We start from the raw sequence: 16,749 nt of genomic DNA, 5'->3' as shown, positions 1-16,749 counted from the left end.
ACAGGACATTATAGCCTATAGCATAGTGGAACAGAACATTATAGCCTATAGCATTGTGAACAGGCATTATAGCCTATAGGTAGTGAACAGGACATTATAGCCTATAGCATAGTGAACAGAACATTATAGCCTATAGCATTGTGGAACAGGCATTATAGCCTATAGCATTGTGAACAGGCATTATAGCCATAGCATAGTGGAACAGACATTATAGCCTATAGCGTAGTGCAACCGGACATTATAGCCTATATTAGCATTGTGGAACAGGCATTATAGCCTATAGCATAGTGAAACAGGACAATTATAGGCCTATAGCATAAGTGAAACAGGACATTAATAAGCCTATAGCATAGTGAAACAGGACATTATAGCCTATAGCGTAGTGGAACAGGACATTATGTGTTGATGTGCGTGCAAGCAAGGGAGAGTGCATGCATGTTCTTGTGTGCATTCCTTTGTGCACACACAAACATGTGTGTGTGCGTCTGTGTATATGTGGGTCTGTACATACATATCTGAGGCTCTTGCTGTTTGTCTGTCAGTCCCACCAGGCAGTCCAATCATGGATTCCCGAGAGGATGTGGTCAGTGAGGGGAACGAGACAGAGCTCACCTGTACAGCCATGGTCAGCAAGCCTGCCGCCTCCATCAGATGGATGAAAGGAGAGCAAGAGCTGACAGGTCAGAGGAATATCTTTCCCTCAGATCCTTCAGATATAACCCCAGCCAGGCAGCTTTAACTCTCCACAGCATCCTGCTGGAAACTGCAAATGCTCCTTTTACATTCAGGACTTGGTTTCACCCTCGTCACAATATGCTATATCTACTGATCTGTTCAAGGACTAAAGAGTGAGTATGGATATGAGTATTTCAGTTGTTCAATTGAACTAGGTATAGCGTTGACTTTGAGTATTACCTATTCATAAAGCACTGCGTTAGCTAACTGTCTCCTCAGCAATAGCCACATTACAACAGTTACCAAAGAAGCAGAGCATTTTAGTGCTGGGCTGAACTTGTAGTGGGCCTTTTCCAGTGACCAGATAAGTGGCTTCAAATGAACTCCCAACTGTTCACCACCCACTCACTACAGCCTCTCCCATCGCCCAGCCAGCAGCCTAGCTGTAACAGAACAGTGTGTAGGCTAAAGTACATCCCTATAGTACATCACTGAGGCACCCAGTATCTTTACTGGTTTAATACACTCATAAACCTGTGTCATCGCCAGACACCAGGGAGTTGATGTGGAATCAACACTCTCTCTGAGGAATCCGCCCGGCAACAGCCTGTAAATCTGGTCACAGCCGCGCCTACTAAGAGCATACGTTACCTGCTGCTGAAGGACCACAGCTCACACACCAGCAGCACGTTTGCTTCTGTTGATCACATGTTGTCTTTTGGTTGATCAGACTTCTGATTCAACGGTTTGAAAGCCTTGAACCTCACTTATTACCTTTAATTGCTAAGTCCTTTTATGAAAGTACTTTATTTGAATGCCTCAAGTTCACTGTAGGCTCCTGGAGAGAGGTGCAGTAGTGTATGGTACTATGGGGTGGTGCCTTATTGCCTCACATATGATCAAGAAGACCCATTTATTATTTAGCCTGTCCATACACTACAGCAAGAGGGAGAGTTCATTTCATAGCCTGGTCCTGTTTACATAACGACTGAATATCTCTGTCGTCAAATGATATACATGTATATATTAGAATAGAGAGGACATATTTGGCTTGTTGAGAGGATGAAATATTTAGAAGGAGCGAATATAAGCTAAATGCCATCCTCGCCTCCAGTGTTAGAGAAGTGGAAGTCAATTTGTGTTTATGAGATGTCAGGCCCTCTAGGAAGGGCTGGTGTGGTGTGGGTACGTTAGACAGGCAGGCAAGCAGACAGGCTCGTTAGATTAGTGAAATGCCACCATGTTGAACAGGGGCTAATCCAGACTGGCAGAGGAGGACGTGGACGGACCAGGAAGTCACGTCCTTTAGCACCTCTGGAAACACAGCTCACTTCTCATAAGCAATTCATTAGCTCCCCACTGGGCACACACTGGTTGAATCAACATTGTTTCCATGTCATTGCAATGAAATTATGTTCAACCAACGTGGAATAGATGTTGAATTGACGTCTGTGCCCACATTGAGATCCAAGTCACAAATCGGTGATATACTTAGAGAACTGTCAACGATTAAAAATAGAAACAAACACAGGTGCCTAATCCATGTTTGTTCTGCTACGATTATTACTGTATATCTGCAGAGCAAAACCACCTTTGTCTAAGGTTGTTTTTCTCTCAGGATGTTTCCCTATGTAAGTGTCATTGGGTTAAAAGCTATAGCAATGTGCATGTTAGTGTATGTGGTCAGTGTGTATTGGAGCAGCAGTGTGAAGCCTTCTCTGAGCCCTAAGCGTGCCCCCCTGTGACTGGCTGGTCGGCTGGCGGAGATGGAAGTGTGCTGCAGGTCACAGAAGGCCCTGTAATTATTTCCTCACTTCATTAAGTGCAAGTAAACCATCACACTCAGCACTGCAGCTAATGTGCTGGCCCTGTGGCATTGTAATGCTCTCTAAATGAATGCCCCTCTGACAGCCAGACACATGTAGGAACCTGGGGGGCAGCTGATTACTGTAGGGGTTAGCCTGGACACCACAGAACAGAACCCCACTCAGCATCCAGGATGTTGCATAGACACACACTCGTTAACAAACCACAACCACATCGTCCCTACCTCACGTTGGACTCAATGAGAATCTGTGGGTTCTAAAACCACATCAAGTAGGCTTAAGTATATGTAATGATTTTAAGGTGTAAAGGGTGGTCAAAGTTACCTTGTTTTTAGCTTGACTGCAAAACTTGTGCAGTGTGAAACAGAATACATCCATTGCAGTAGATGTTAGTTGTGTCCATGTGAATAACCAGGTGATGCTAGTCAGATTGTTTTAAGCTGACTCAGTAACCCCATGCTCTGTATGATAGTCTGTTGTGAGTTGAGACATCTCTATAGACTTTGGTTCCATCACACCTTTGTATGTTATATTGTTCCTAGGGGAGATGACGGTGGATGAGACCTATGACAGGATGTTCACGGTCACCAGTCGGCTGAGACTCACTGTGTCCAAGGAGGATGACGGAGAGCCAGTCAGCTGCATCATCGACCACCCAGCCGTGAAGGACCTCCGGGCACAGAGATACCTGGAAGTGCTATGTGAGTGACCCGGAAGTGAAACAGGCATGACCTGGAAATAGAATGTTATTGACTCTCGTAGTCCCTATGGGATACAGTGCCTCAGAAAGTATATAAACTCTTTCACTTATTCCACATGTTGTTGTGTTACAGCCTGAATTCCAAATGGAATTCCACACATCTACACACAATACCCCATAATGACAAAGTGACAAATGTTTTATTTATTTATTTATTGCAATTCATTGAAAATGAAATACAGAAATATACAATTTACATACGTATTCACACCCCTTTGCTATGGCACTTCAAATTGAGCTCAGGTGCATCCAATTTCCTTTGATCATCTTGAGATGGATTCCACCTATGGCCAATTAAATTGTTTGGACATGATTTAGAAAGAAACACACCTGTCTATATAAGGTTGCACAGTTGACAGTGAATGTCAGAGCAGAAACTATACCATGATGTCCAAGGAACTGTCCGTAGATCTCCGAGATAGAATTGTGATGAGGCATATATAAAACAATTTCTAGAGCACAGTGGTCTCCATCATTGGGAAATTGAAAAAATATGGAACTACCCAGACTCTGCCTAGAGCTGGCCGTCCGACCAAACTGAGCAACCGGGAAAATTAGGATCTTGGTGACCAAGAACTCTTACAGAACTACAGAGTTCCTTGGCTGAAATGGTAGAACCTGCCAGAAGGACAACAGTCTCTATAGCACTTCACCAATCTGGGCTTTATGGGAGAGTGGCTAGACGGAAGCCACTTCTGAGAAAAAGGCACATGATAGACTTGAGTTCAGCTAAAGCCCAAACTTGAATCACATTAAATCTATGGAAAGACTTGATGATTTCTGTTCACAGCCGCTCGCTTTCTAACTTAACAGAGCTTGAGAAAATCTGTGCACAGCTGATATAGACATACCCAAGACGACTCAAATCTGTAATCGCCAGCAAAGGTGCTTCTACAAAGTATTGATTCAGGGGTGTAAATAATTACAGTTGAAGTTGGAAGTTTACATACACCTTAGCCAAATACATTTAAACTCAGTTTTTCCACAATTGCTGACATTTAATTCTAGTAAAAATTTCCTGACTTAGGTCAGTTAGGATCACCACTTTATTTTAAGAATGTGAAATGTCAGAATAATAGTAGAGAATGATTTATTTCAGCTTTTATTTCTTTCATCACATTCCCAGTGGCTCAGAAGTTTACATTCACTCAATTAGTATTTGATAGCATTGTCTTTAAATTGTTTAACTTGGGTTAAACGTTTCGGGTAGCCTTCCACAAGCTTCCCACAATAAGTTGGGTGAATTTTGGCCCATTCCTCCTGACAGAGCTGGTGTAACTGAGTCAGGTTTGTAGTCCTCCTTGCTCGCACACGCTTTATCACTTCTGCTCACAAATGTTCTATGGGATTGAGGACAGGGCTTTGTGAAGGCCACTCCAATACCTTGACTTTGTTGTCCTTAAGCCATTTTGCCACAACTTTGGAAGTATGCTTGTGGTCATTGTCCATTTGGAAGACCCATTTGCGACCAAGCTTTAACTTACGGACTGATGTCTTGAGATGTTGCTTCAATATATCCACATAATTTTCCTCCCTCATGATGCCATCTATGTTCTGAAGTGCACCAGTCCCTCCTGCAGCAAAGAACCCGCACAACATGATGCTGCCACCCCTGTGCTTCACGATTGGGATGGTGCTCTTTGGCTCGCAAGCATCCCCCTTCTTCCTCCAAACATAACGATGATCATTATGGCCAAATAGTTTTATTTTTGTTTCATCAGAGGACATTTCTCCAAAAAGTACGATCTTTGTCCACGTGCAGTTGCAAACCGTAGTCTGGCTTTTTTATGGTGGTTTTGGACCAGTGGCTTCTTCCTTGCTGAGCGGCCTTTCAGGTTATGTCAATATAGGACTCGTTTTACTGTGGCTATAGATACTTTTGTATCTGTTTCCTTCAGCATCTTCACAAGGTCCTTTGCTGTTGTTCTGGGATTGGTTAGCACTTTTCCCACCAAAGTACATTCATCTCTAGGAGACAGAACGCTTCTCCTTCCTGAGTGGTATAACGGCTGCATGGTACCATGGTGTTTATACTTGCGTACTATTGTTTGTACAGATGAACGTGGTACCTTCAGGCGTGTGGAAATTGCTCCCAAGGATGAACCAGACTTGTGGAGGTCTACAATTATATTTCTGAGGTCTTGGCTGATTTCTTTTGATTTTCCCATGAAAGGAGGCACTGAGTTTGAAGGTAGGCCTTGAAATACATCCACAGGTACACCTCCAATTGACTCAAATTGTTTAAAGGCACAGTCAACTTAGTGTAAGTCAACTAACCAACTGGAATTGTGATATAATGAATTATAAGTGAAATAATCTGTCTGTAAACAATTGTTGGAAAAATTTCTTGTGTCATGCACAAAGTAGATGTCCTAACCGACTTGCCAAAACTATAGTTTGTTGACAAGAAATGTGTGGAGTGGTTGAAAAACAAGTTTTTGTCACGATCGTGTGGAGGAGAGACGGACCAAGGCGCAGCGGGATATGAATACATCTTCTTTTATTAGAACGACGAAGATGAACACGAAACGAAACACTTATACAAAACAACAAACGACCGTGAAGCTACAAACGAAAGTGCACACACAAGCTACTTACGTTCAACATAGACAATTACCCACAAATACATGATGCCTATGGCCACCTTAAATATGGCTCCCAATCAGAGACAAATGAAAAACATCTGTCTCTGATTGAGAACCACTCAGGCAACCATAGACATAACTAGACACATACACTCAACCATAGACTTCCCTAGAAACATTCACTCAACACAAACCCATACACTCTAACAAATCCCCCTAGACACTACAACCACCCAAGACAAGACAAAAACACAAACATACCCCATGTCACACCCTGACCTAACTAAAATAATAAAGAAAACAAAGAATACTAAGGCCAGGGCGTGACAGTTTTAATGACTCCAACCTAAGTGTATGTAAACTTCCAACTTCAGCTGTATGTAAGTGAGATATTTATGTATTTATGTTTCTAAAAACATGTTTTCACTTTGTAATTATGGGATATTGTGGTTAGATGAGTGAGTTTTTTAATATATATATTTTTTTACTTCAGGCTGTAACACAAAATGTGGAATAAGTCAAGGGGTATGAATACTTTCTGAAGGCACTGTACCGTATATGAATGAATTAGATCATCAATTCTGTATCTAGTTAAAATACCTGTCAGTCCAGAGTTAGAGATTCAACTTTACAATACGTCTCCTGGAATGTAATAGAATCACCTCCAGGGAAAAGTAACTTTTGATGTAGTGTTGTGTAACATGAAAGAAGAGAAACCTGCACGCTCTAGTCTTGTGTCAAATGTGATTTGCTGTTTCCTCCAATGGTTTATTGATTGAAGAGGTAAAACAGCCGTCCTTACACACTGTAGAACATCAGAGAAAGGTTAAGCTAACCTTTGGTAGTCTGTGTAGAATATTCATTTATTAACAGAGACGAGTGCTTTGCCTAACCTTTCTAGGCAAAAGGGAAAGCTCAACTTGAACCACTTGACATTTTGGCAATCTTTTGCTAACATAGATAAGAGAAAAATATATATATATTTTACTTTATAGTTAGACTGTCTGAACACATAGCCCTTTTCTCTATATGTTTAACCAAGGGGCTATGTTCAAATCAAATGTATTGGTCACATACACGTGTTTAGCAGATGTTATTGCGGGTGTAGCGAAATGCTTGTGCTTCTAGCTCCGACAGTGCAGTAATGTCTAACAAGTGATATCTAACAGTTTCACAACATATACCCAAAATACACGTAAATCGAAGTAAGGAATGGATTAAGAATATATATACATATATGTCAGAGCGGCATTGGACTAAGATACAGCGCTTTCTTCACCACACTGTCTGTGTGGGTGGACCATTTCAGTTTGTCAGTGATGCGTACGCCGAGGAACTTGGAGCTTTCCACCTTCTCCACTCCGGTCCCATCGATGTGGATAGGGGGTGCTCCCTCTGCTGTTTCCTGAAGTCCACAATCATCTCCTTAGTTTTGTTGACGTTGAGTGAGAGATTATTTCCTGGCACCACACTCCCAGAGCCCTCACCTCCTCCCTGTAGGCTGTCTCATCGTTGTTGGTAATCAAGCCTACTACTGTTGTGTCATCTGCAAACTTGATGACTGAGTTGGAGGCGTGCTTGGCCACGCAGTCATGGCTGAACAGGGAGTACAGGAGGGGGCTGAGCACCCACCCTTGTGGGGCCCCAGTATTGAGGATCAGCAAGGAGGTGTTGTTTCCTACCTTCAACACCTGAGGGCGACCCATCACGAAGTCCAGGACCTAGTTGCACAGGGCGGAGTTCAGACCCAGGGCCTCACGCTTGATGATGAGCTTGGAGGGTACTATGGTGTTGAATGCTGAGCTATAGTCAATGAACAGCATTCTTACATAGGTATTCCTCTTGTCCAGATGGGACAGGGCAGTGTGCAGTGTGGTGGGGATTGCATCGTCTGTGGATCTATTGGGGAGGTAAGCAAATTTATGTGGGTCTATGGTGGCAGGTAAGGTGGAGGTGATATGATCCTTGACTAGTCTCTCAAAGCACTTCATGATGACAGAAGTGAGTGCTACTGGGCGATAGTCATTTAGTTCAATTACCTTTGCTTTTTAAGGTACAGGGACAATGGTGGTCATCTTGAAACATGTGGGGACAACAGACTGGGATAGGGAGAGATTGAATATATCTGTATACATTACAGCCAGCTGGTCTGCGCATGCTCTGAGAATGCGGCTAGCGATACCATCTGAGCCGGCAGCCTTGCGAGGGTTAACGCGCTTAAATGACTTACTCACGAGAAGGAGAGCCAACAGTCCTTGATAGCGGGCCACGTCGGTGGCACTGTGTTATCCTCAAAGCGTGTGAAGAAGGTGTTCAGCCTGTCCGGAAGCAAGACGTCTGTGGCCGCGACGTGGCTGGTTTTCCTTTTATAATCTGTGATTGTTTGTAGACCCTGCCACATACTGGGACTCAACTTTGTCCCTATACCGACCTTTAGCCTGCTTGATTGCTTTGTGGAGGGAATAACTACACTGTTAGTATTCTTCCATATTCCCAGTTTTCTTGCCCTGGATAAATGCGGTGCTTCACGCTTTCAGTTATGTGCGAATGCTCCCATCTATCCGCGGTTTCTGGTTGGGGTAAGTTTTAAAAGTCACAGTGGGTACAACATCTCCTATGCACTTCCTGATAAACTCATTCACAGTAGCGGTATATGTGTCGATATTATTTTCTGAAGCTACTCTGAACATATCCCAGTCCACGTGATCAAAACAATCTTGAAGCGAGGATTTTGTTTGGTCAAACCAGCGTTGAATAGTCCTTTCCACGGGTGCTTCCTGTTTGAGTTTCTGCCTATAGGAGGGGAGAAGTAAGATGGAATTGTGGTCCGATTTGCCGAATGGAGGGCGGGGGAGGGCCTTATATGCATTCTGGAAGGTAGTATAACAATGGTCGAGAGTTTTAGCAGCGAGAGTACAACAATCAATATGTTGATAGAATTTCAGGAGCCTTTCCTTCAAATTTGCTTTGTTAAAATCTCCATTTACAATAAATGCAGCCTCAGGATATGTGGTTTTCAGTCACTATAAAGTCCAGCGAAGTTCTTTGAGGGCCGTCGTGATATCGGCTTGAGGGGGGATATAGACCGCTGTGGCTATTATTGATGAAAATTATCTCGGGAGATAGTACGGTTGGCATTTGATTGTGAGATGTTCTAGGTCGGGTGAACAGAAGGACTTGAGTTCCTGTATGTTATCATAGTTACACCATAAGTCATTAATCATAAAACATATACCTCCACCCTTCTGCTTCCCGGAGAGATGTTTGTTCCTGTCGGCGCAATGTACTGAGAACTTAACTGGCTTTGATAGCCAGGTTTATGCAGTCCTATACCACTGAAAGCCTTAGTCGGTGGAGTTGAGCTGAAAATATACTGGTCATACAAGAGTAATAATATAAGCAATGGAGGAATGGCATTGTCGTAGCCAGCCAAAGCACTCTCCTAACCTTCCCAATGCATTGCAGCATGGTCCTTTGTAGCTTAGTTGGTAAAACATTGTGCTTATAACAGCAGGGTAGTGGGTTTGATTTCCAGGACCACCCATATGTAAAATGCACGCATGACTGCAGGTTTCTTTGGATAAAAGTGTCTGCTAAATGACATTTGTTGTTATATTATAGCGCACCGACAAATGGCTCTTTCACTGGTTTGAACATACAATAACGCTTTTTTTTAGAGTGACTGAAAGCATGAGTCAGGTTGAGATAGGTGTACATTGCTAGAGCTGTGAATATGATATGAATTAGAAAGTGTGCACTGCTTCTATACAATATGTATGTGAAAATACCATCTGTCTACTTTCAGATCAACCAGAAGTGAAGATCGTTCAGGCGTTCCCTGAAGGTTTAACGAGAGAGGGAGAGAATCTAGAGCTGACTTGCATAGCAAAAGGCAAACCACAGTGAGTATCCATCCATCCACACATATCATTTAATACTAGTTAACAGTACAGCACTCCACTCTGTCCTTAAAAATGCCAACATAGACAACTACATGACATTTCCAGGCTTCCTATATCCCTTTTCTGCCAGCCAAAGGACTCCCCTAACCTTTCCAATGCATTGTAGCATTTATATGTTACCAATTGCTAGTGTGTTTTGTGTAAAATGCATCATTAGGAGGAACCTGCCAATGGCTCTCCCACGCTGATCTGAGTTCAGACCTTTAGAGTGAGATTTGGTCTATTGACGGGGGTCGTGCAGGGTCTTTCTGATATGGCTGGTATTTGTGTCCTCCAGGCCCCATCAGATCAGCTGGCTCAGAGTGGATGATGATGTGCCATCTCACACCGTGATCACCGGCTCTGACCTCTTCATCGAAAACCTCAACAAGTCGTACAACGGCACGTACCGCTGTGTTGCCTCCAACACCGTGGGAGATGCCTACGATGACTATATCCTCTTTGTATACGGTAGGTACTGTCATGGCTACTGTCGCCTGTCGTTTGTTTTGCGATTCTATCTATATTTGGAGATGAGTCCAGGCCAGGTGGTCTGTATTGCTGATACAGGATGTGTCGAGTACGCAATCGTGGCCTCTCACTAGAATTCGCTAAATTTTCCATTGAAACTTCTCATGTGTCAGTTCACTGATTACAGGTTTCTCTGGGTGAATCTGTCACAGAAACCATGTCACTGACGCACTGTAACATAGCAACAGATGGCTCTGACTTACTGATTTATTCTGACTGACACCTCACAGACTATCCTCAATCTAACTTGTAGCTTACGTATGAATCTCTGACTTAGGTTACTGTGGCACTTCTAGCAATGCCACTCTGAGATTGTATTTCTGTAAGTGCTCTTAGGCAGATGGTGACATTTGTTTGTCCCTCTTAGTCCTCTAGTGATCATCTCCTGAACAAAAGCATGGAACGTGCTATTAAGTAACAGTTCAGGCCTATTCAGGGTTTCATCCTATGACTGAAGTCATAATTGGCGCCCCATCCGCTTTCATCCATTAGAGGCATGATTCACTTTCCCTCTGTAATGTAATTGTCATACAGTTACTGTATCTACAGGAAGAGGTTTGAGGTTTGGGAAGCAGGCTGTAGTCTTGCTTCCATATGGATCCTTTGTTTGTAATATGATTACTTGTGGCTTTGAACAACACACATCTTGTATTTCCAAATAGATTTAGCTTCATAAAAGAGCTTGTGAGAAATTAAAACTGCCAGAACAGGAAACATTTTCCATACACACCATCCTTTGATTTATGTTGTTTTGTCTTTTACTTTCATACTTGTTTTGGCACATTGGATTGATTGGGAATGTGAGCTGACCATTTGTTTTGGAGATATACCCCTCTCCCATGCATAATCAAGTTCTATAGTAGCCGTCTCTTCATATAGGCCCTCCTCACGTCTCCATATTGCAGTTTCCTACATTTCTTTGAAGGAACAACCTGCTCCCTACTCAACAGAGATAAACTAGACAAACTGCGGTACACTAAAAAGACTTGTGAATGAATTTCCATGGTGAAAATGTGTGTATGCCGGTGCAGCAAACATGCTAGCATGTGTGAGCTGTACATGTTTTGTAGTAGAATTACCTATTTGTATGCCTTTGGCACAATGAAATATCCCATCTTACAGAAATAGCTTCCCACCACAAGTCTTTTTCAGTCTTTTACCACCTCAACATTAGAGACAGCATATCTCTGGTGTTATCAGTGCAGTCTCTATTATTTTAGTTCGAGTATTAATGAGACACTGGAGATTTGTAAAAGGTGTTGATAACGCTTTGAGTAATTAAGTTTGAGATTCTAGGTGAAGAGACTGCTGGGTGCGTTTTTCTGTGTACATTATCCTGTTTTCTACTTGTATTAGGCCCAGGAGGAGCCCATTAGTGTCTAGTGTTGGAATCCACAGCTGCTATCTCTTAGTATGTCCCTGATGTTCATTAATGTGGATCTGTCAGAGGACTGTGTGCAGTACCATGTCAAAGCTAGATGACCAGGAACCTAGCTAATGTAGTGCAGCAGGAGAGTACAGTATGTGTACCAATGGTCTGTGCTGTTCTAGATATATTAGATATTCATATGTGTGCTACTTTCTGAGAGTTGGAATATACAGTATGCTACTCTCATCTTGCCTCTGCCTACCGCTGCACTAAAACACTTTATCCCTGACACTAGAAATGTTGTGTGTACTCTGTGTACTCTCCTACAGTAAGTAAAAAAGCATACAGTAAGTAACAAAGCATGTTTAGTTGTCAGTTGTATTCTGGTCTAAGGGTGAGAGAGAAGGTAGTTAGGCTGGTTGGCCTCCTCTGCTGGTTCTGCGTTGTTTTCAGTAGACTGTGAGTGCTGGTCTGTGGTTGGTTGACGTCCGGTGTGGGAGTAAACTGGTCCAAAGCAACTAGGCTCCCAGCTACTGTAGGCTCCCACCAAACTCCGTTCACTGTACAAAGCTGACCTGGTGCTATAACTCACACATACTGGCTGTTGGCAGGAGAACAATTATGTATTTTGCTCAAGGGTTTGTTCTGCAGTTGACTCTCTGACCCAGAGATTTCCTACACGGCCATGAAGTCAAAGATTCCCATGCAGCCATCTGGGCGTCAAGCCCAGTCAGAAAGTATGCTCAAATATGGCTCTGTTGACCCTGACTTGGATGAAGCGCTGTTGTGAAAACAAACGTGTTGAATCACACGGATTCTGAACCATCACCCATCTCTGCACCATAGAACAGAATAACTAATGAAACATCAGGCTGCAAATTAATAACCAAGTCATACAGTCTCAAGAGAAAACATAGTTTAATGTGTTTTGAAAAATGCATCTGAGGACATTGTTGTGCTGTATTACTTAATGGAATATTTGTTTGAGTCAGAAATCTCCATTGCTATGTATTCAGAATTGCTAACAAGCTGAAGAAAAATAACGTTTTTTGGCTGCCAGGTTTAAGAGGGCATAGCTAAACAATTTCTTCCGCATTGTTTCAGTTTATGCTTAGAATTTCTCATAGCAAATGTTCTTACAAATAGAAATGTACCCTGAAAATATGGCACCTCCAAATACATTCATATTTCAGCTCTCATAATGTGGAGCCAAGAGTAATCCAGCCTGCAAATTGCCCATGGAGAATACTTGTTTGCTAGACTATTATATGTGCCACATCCCATCCAGGCCTTTGTGGCAGCCTCTTATCCCTGGCCTGCATGCCCAATTTCCCAGACTCTGACATTTCAGCTATCAGACCGCCTTCGGTCACAGGGAAAGAAGAAATCCCCCATAAATATTGTTTGCGGAGAATCTGTTCCTGATATCCCCTCACCTCTCCCCCCTGCTCCCTCCTCCCCCAGAAGCGACATTATGCCACCATTGATGTTTTATCATTAGTTTGGAAGTGTGTGGTCCCCTACTGTGGYCTTCTGATGGGCACAGACAGTAAAGGCATGAAGACAGCCAGACAAATTTCTCCCGCTGTGACTTGTCTCCAGCAAGGGGCCGGCGCTATCTCTCTGTGCCAGAAACAGGAAGATATTCCTAGTGGCAGGGAAGCTTTCCAGTCTCTTAGCACCGCTGCATACCTGTATTGGCCTCCATTTTGTCATTCTCATTATTTTGTTTGTGGTGTTATGAAAGGCCTCATCAGTACACTATCAGTCTTTTACTGTTGCAAGGTGTGCAGAAGAACTGCAGGGGAGTGTGCCAGAGTTGCTTAATGCACTGCTTAACTTAATTACTGGAAATAATCACTTAATATGTTCATTTATGACTTCCCAACTACCCATTGAATGTTTATGAACAATATTGGGCACATTAAGTTAATTTTTCACACTACAGTATGAGTATACAAAATAGTAAATTAGATGTGTTCATTCCAACCTTTTGGCCTATTGTTAATGAGTAGAGGTTTAACTTCTTTGGGGTAGGGGGCAGTATTTTCACGTCCGGATGAAAAGCGTGCCCAGAGTAAAATGCCTGCTACTCAGCCATAAAAGCTAGTATATGCATATTATTAGTATATTTGGATAGAAAACATTCTGAAGTTTCTAAAACTGTTTGAATGATATCTGTGAGTATAACAGAACTCATATGGCAGGCAAAAACCTGAGAAAAAATCCAACCAGGAACGTGGGGAAATCTGAGGTTGGTCGTTTTCAACTCATTCCCTATTGAAGATACAGTGGGATATTGGTCATGTTGCACTTCCCTAAGGCTTCCACTAGATGTTAACAGTCTTTAGAACCTTGTTTGATGCTTCTACTGTGAAGGGGGCCGAATGAGAGGGATTGAGTAAGGTCTGCCATGAGCTGACCATGCGCTGTCCATGCGCGTTCAGTGAGAGTTAGCTTGCGTTCCATTGCATTTCTGAAGAGAAAGGAATTCTCCGGTTGGAACATGATTGAATTTATGTTAAAAACATCCTAAAGATTGATTCTATACTTCGTTTGACATGTGTCTACGGACTGTAAATAAACTTTTGACTTTTCGTCCGTACTTTCCACTGGACATGCACGCGCGTCCTGAGTTTGGATTGTGTACTGAACACGGGAGAACAACAAGGAGCTATTTGGACATAATGATGGGACATTATCGAACAAAACAAACATTTATTGTGGAACTGGGATTCCTAGGAGTGCATTCTGATGAAGATCATCAAAGGTAAGTGAATATTTATAATGCTATTTCTGACTTCTGTTGACTCCAACATGGCGGATATCTGTTTGGCTTGATTTGTCTCTGAGCGCCAAACTCAGATTATTGCATGGTGTGCTTTTTCCGTAATGTTTTTTTGAAATCTGACACAGTGGTTGCATTAAGGAGAAGTGGATCTAAAATTCCATGCATAACACTTGTATATTTTATCAATGTTTATTATGAGTATTTCTGTAAATTGATGTGGCTCTCTGCAAAATCACCGGATGTTTTGGAACTACTGAACATAACGCGCCAATGTAAACTCAAATTTTTGGGGTATTAATATGAACTTTACCGAACAAAACATACATGTATTGTGTAACATGAAGTCCTATGAGTGTCATCTGATGAAGATCATCAAAGGTTAGTGATTAATTTTATCTATATTTCTGCTTTTTGTGACTCCTCTCTTTGGTGGAAAAATGGCTGTGTTTTTCTGTGACTTGGCTCTGACCTAACATAATCGTTTGGTTTGCTTTCGTCGTAAAGTCTTTTGAAATCGGACACTGTGGCTTGATTTACAACAAGTGTATCTTTTAAAATGGTGTAAAAAACATGTATGTTTGAGGAATTTTAATTATGGGATTTCTGTTGTTTTGAATTTGGTGCCCTGCAGTTCACTGGCTGTTGACGAGGTGGGACGCTACCGTCCCACGTACCCTAGAGGGGTTTTAAGTAAGATTGGAATTACCTGATATCAAACACTGTGCATTGTCAAAGCTCTGATATTGCATTCACTATCACCGACAGTAGAAAAGGCATCAATGATGCGTTGACACAGGTTACAGATGAAGAATGCAATATGGGAAGCAACATCCTTCCTGTGGGAAAAAACAGCCATCTATTGAGACCATACAGAACCTAAATCATTATCTTGCTCTATAGTAATACTACAGTAGTTACTGAGAGATTTGATACTTTCCCAATTCTGCTACAGTACTTCCATGCTTCATGACCCCATCCTTAATGGCTTCTCACACTTTATTCTTACACTTTCTTCTTTATTTTGTATGTTTTCCATCTAGATGCTCCTACCACGATCCCCACACCCACCACCTTGAACCTAGACAACACCCAAGGTACTGTATGTCCCCACTTTGTTCATTCTCATCCCTCGCCTGTGTGTACACGTGTGCATGCTTGCTTGTGAGTGTGTTTGCAGTAGTGTAGTACAGTGAGAAAGAGAGAGTGGGTGAGAGAGTTTGGGAGAGAGAAAGAGAGAGGTTGAGACTGCGGGCGGGCAGTCTTAATCAGATTGTTCTACTGATAGGTGCCATAGCGGACACCCTGCGCTGTGCTTTCAGTGACACCTGTCACAGCCCTTTCCTGTCACGTTTGATCTGTGAGGATGGAGGAGACATGTCGGTCGCTCGGCAGTCTGCTATCTTATCAGCATCGCCATGCAGCCGTATCTCAACCTGCCCACACTCACATCACAGTCACATTACAATGCCCTTTACATCTCCCCCATCAAATCACAATCACATCCATCTTTGTAGGTCTGGAAACATTGACAGATTTTTTTTTCTCTTTGACTTATGATATGGATGAAGGACAGGTTATTTACAGTGTCAGCTGGCCCACCTCTGTACATACGGTTTAGTGTTGGATCTTCTACGGTACTATATGTAGTTCTTATTCTTTTCACTTTTGTGGAGGAAGAAGTGTGTTGACTATTGGGAAGACTTATTTGTGTATAATATGGTTGTTCAAATAAACTGAAAAACAAAACAAAAATCTGCCTCTCCTCCATTCTAGATAGTTGAGGTTTGTTCATATACAGACACATGGAGACCATTTATTAGGAATGCCAAATGCATTCATCAGTGAGAGAAAGTCCATTTAGAAGAGAATACATTTCTGATAAACTGGCAGTGAGAGAAATAGAATGGGAGTACTGGGATGGGCTAGAGCTTTTAAAATATCTATTAAAGCCTAATGTTGGCCAAAAGTACTTGGCAGCATCAGGAGGTGACATTTAGAGATAACTAAATATGGCATTTATATTGCAGAGTAACTGCAGCACTGACAACTGCCATTAATTATATTCTCTGTTGTTTGCCAGCTAAACGCAGACCTCGTAATTGATTTCTATCAATATTTGCAAGCAGAGTTCCCTCAAACGTTTGGATGAAATTCTGCGCTATGGAAGTACTCCATAGGTCCTGCTGTGATTCTCTACTAACACACAGGGGAGGGGCAAATGCACGTTCATAGCTGACCATGTCCTTCCAGAGCTAACATGAAGTCATCCCA

General features: G+C 42.4%; 1 protein-coding gene across 3 annotated transcripts in view; it reads left to right on the top strand.

Annotated features, from left to right (window-relative positions):
* LOC111958493 (cell adhesion molecule 1-like) overlaps positions 1–16,749 on the top strand; it is a 156,450-nt gene that overhangs the window by 122,553 nt on the left and 17,148 nt on the right. For 2 of the 3 annotated variants that reach the window (XM_023979761.2, XM_023979755.2), the window contains 5 exons: positions 543–680; positions 3,044–3,202; positions 9,652–9,748; positions 10,086–10,258; positions 15,519–15,572. In XM_023979761.2, the coding sequence (XP_023835529.1) occupies positions 543–680; positions 3,044–3,202; positions 9,652–9,748; positions 10,086–10,258; positions 15,519–15,572 (621 nt within the window). The remainder of the gene's footprint in view (positions 1–542; positions 681–3,043; positions 3,203–9,651; positions 9,749–10,085; positions 10,259–15,518; positions 15,573–16,749) is intronic. The other variant, XM_023979767.2, reaches the window with a different exon arrangement.

The sequence above is a fragment of the Salvelinus sp. IW2-2015 genome, linkage group LG4p, assembly GCF_002910315.2.
Source record: "Salvelinus sp. IW2-2015 linkage group LG4p, ASM291031v2, whole genome shotgun sequence".
NCBI lineage: Eukaryota > Metazoa > Chordata > Actinopteri > Salmoniformes > Salmonidae > Salvelinus > Salvelinus sp. IW2-2015.
The sequence above is the reverse complement of the archived record's forward strand: the minus strand, read 5'-3'. Positions and strand labels throughout refer to the sequence as shown.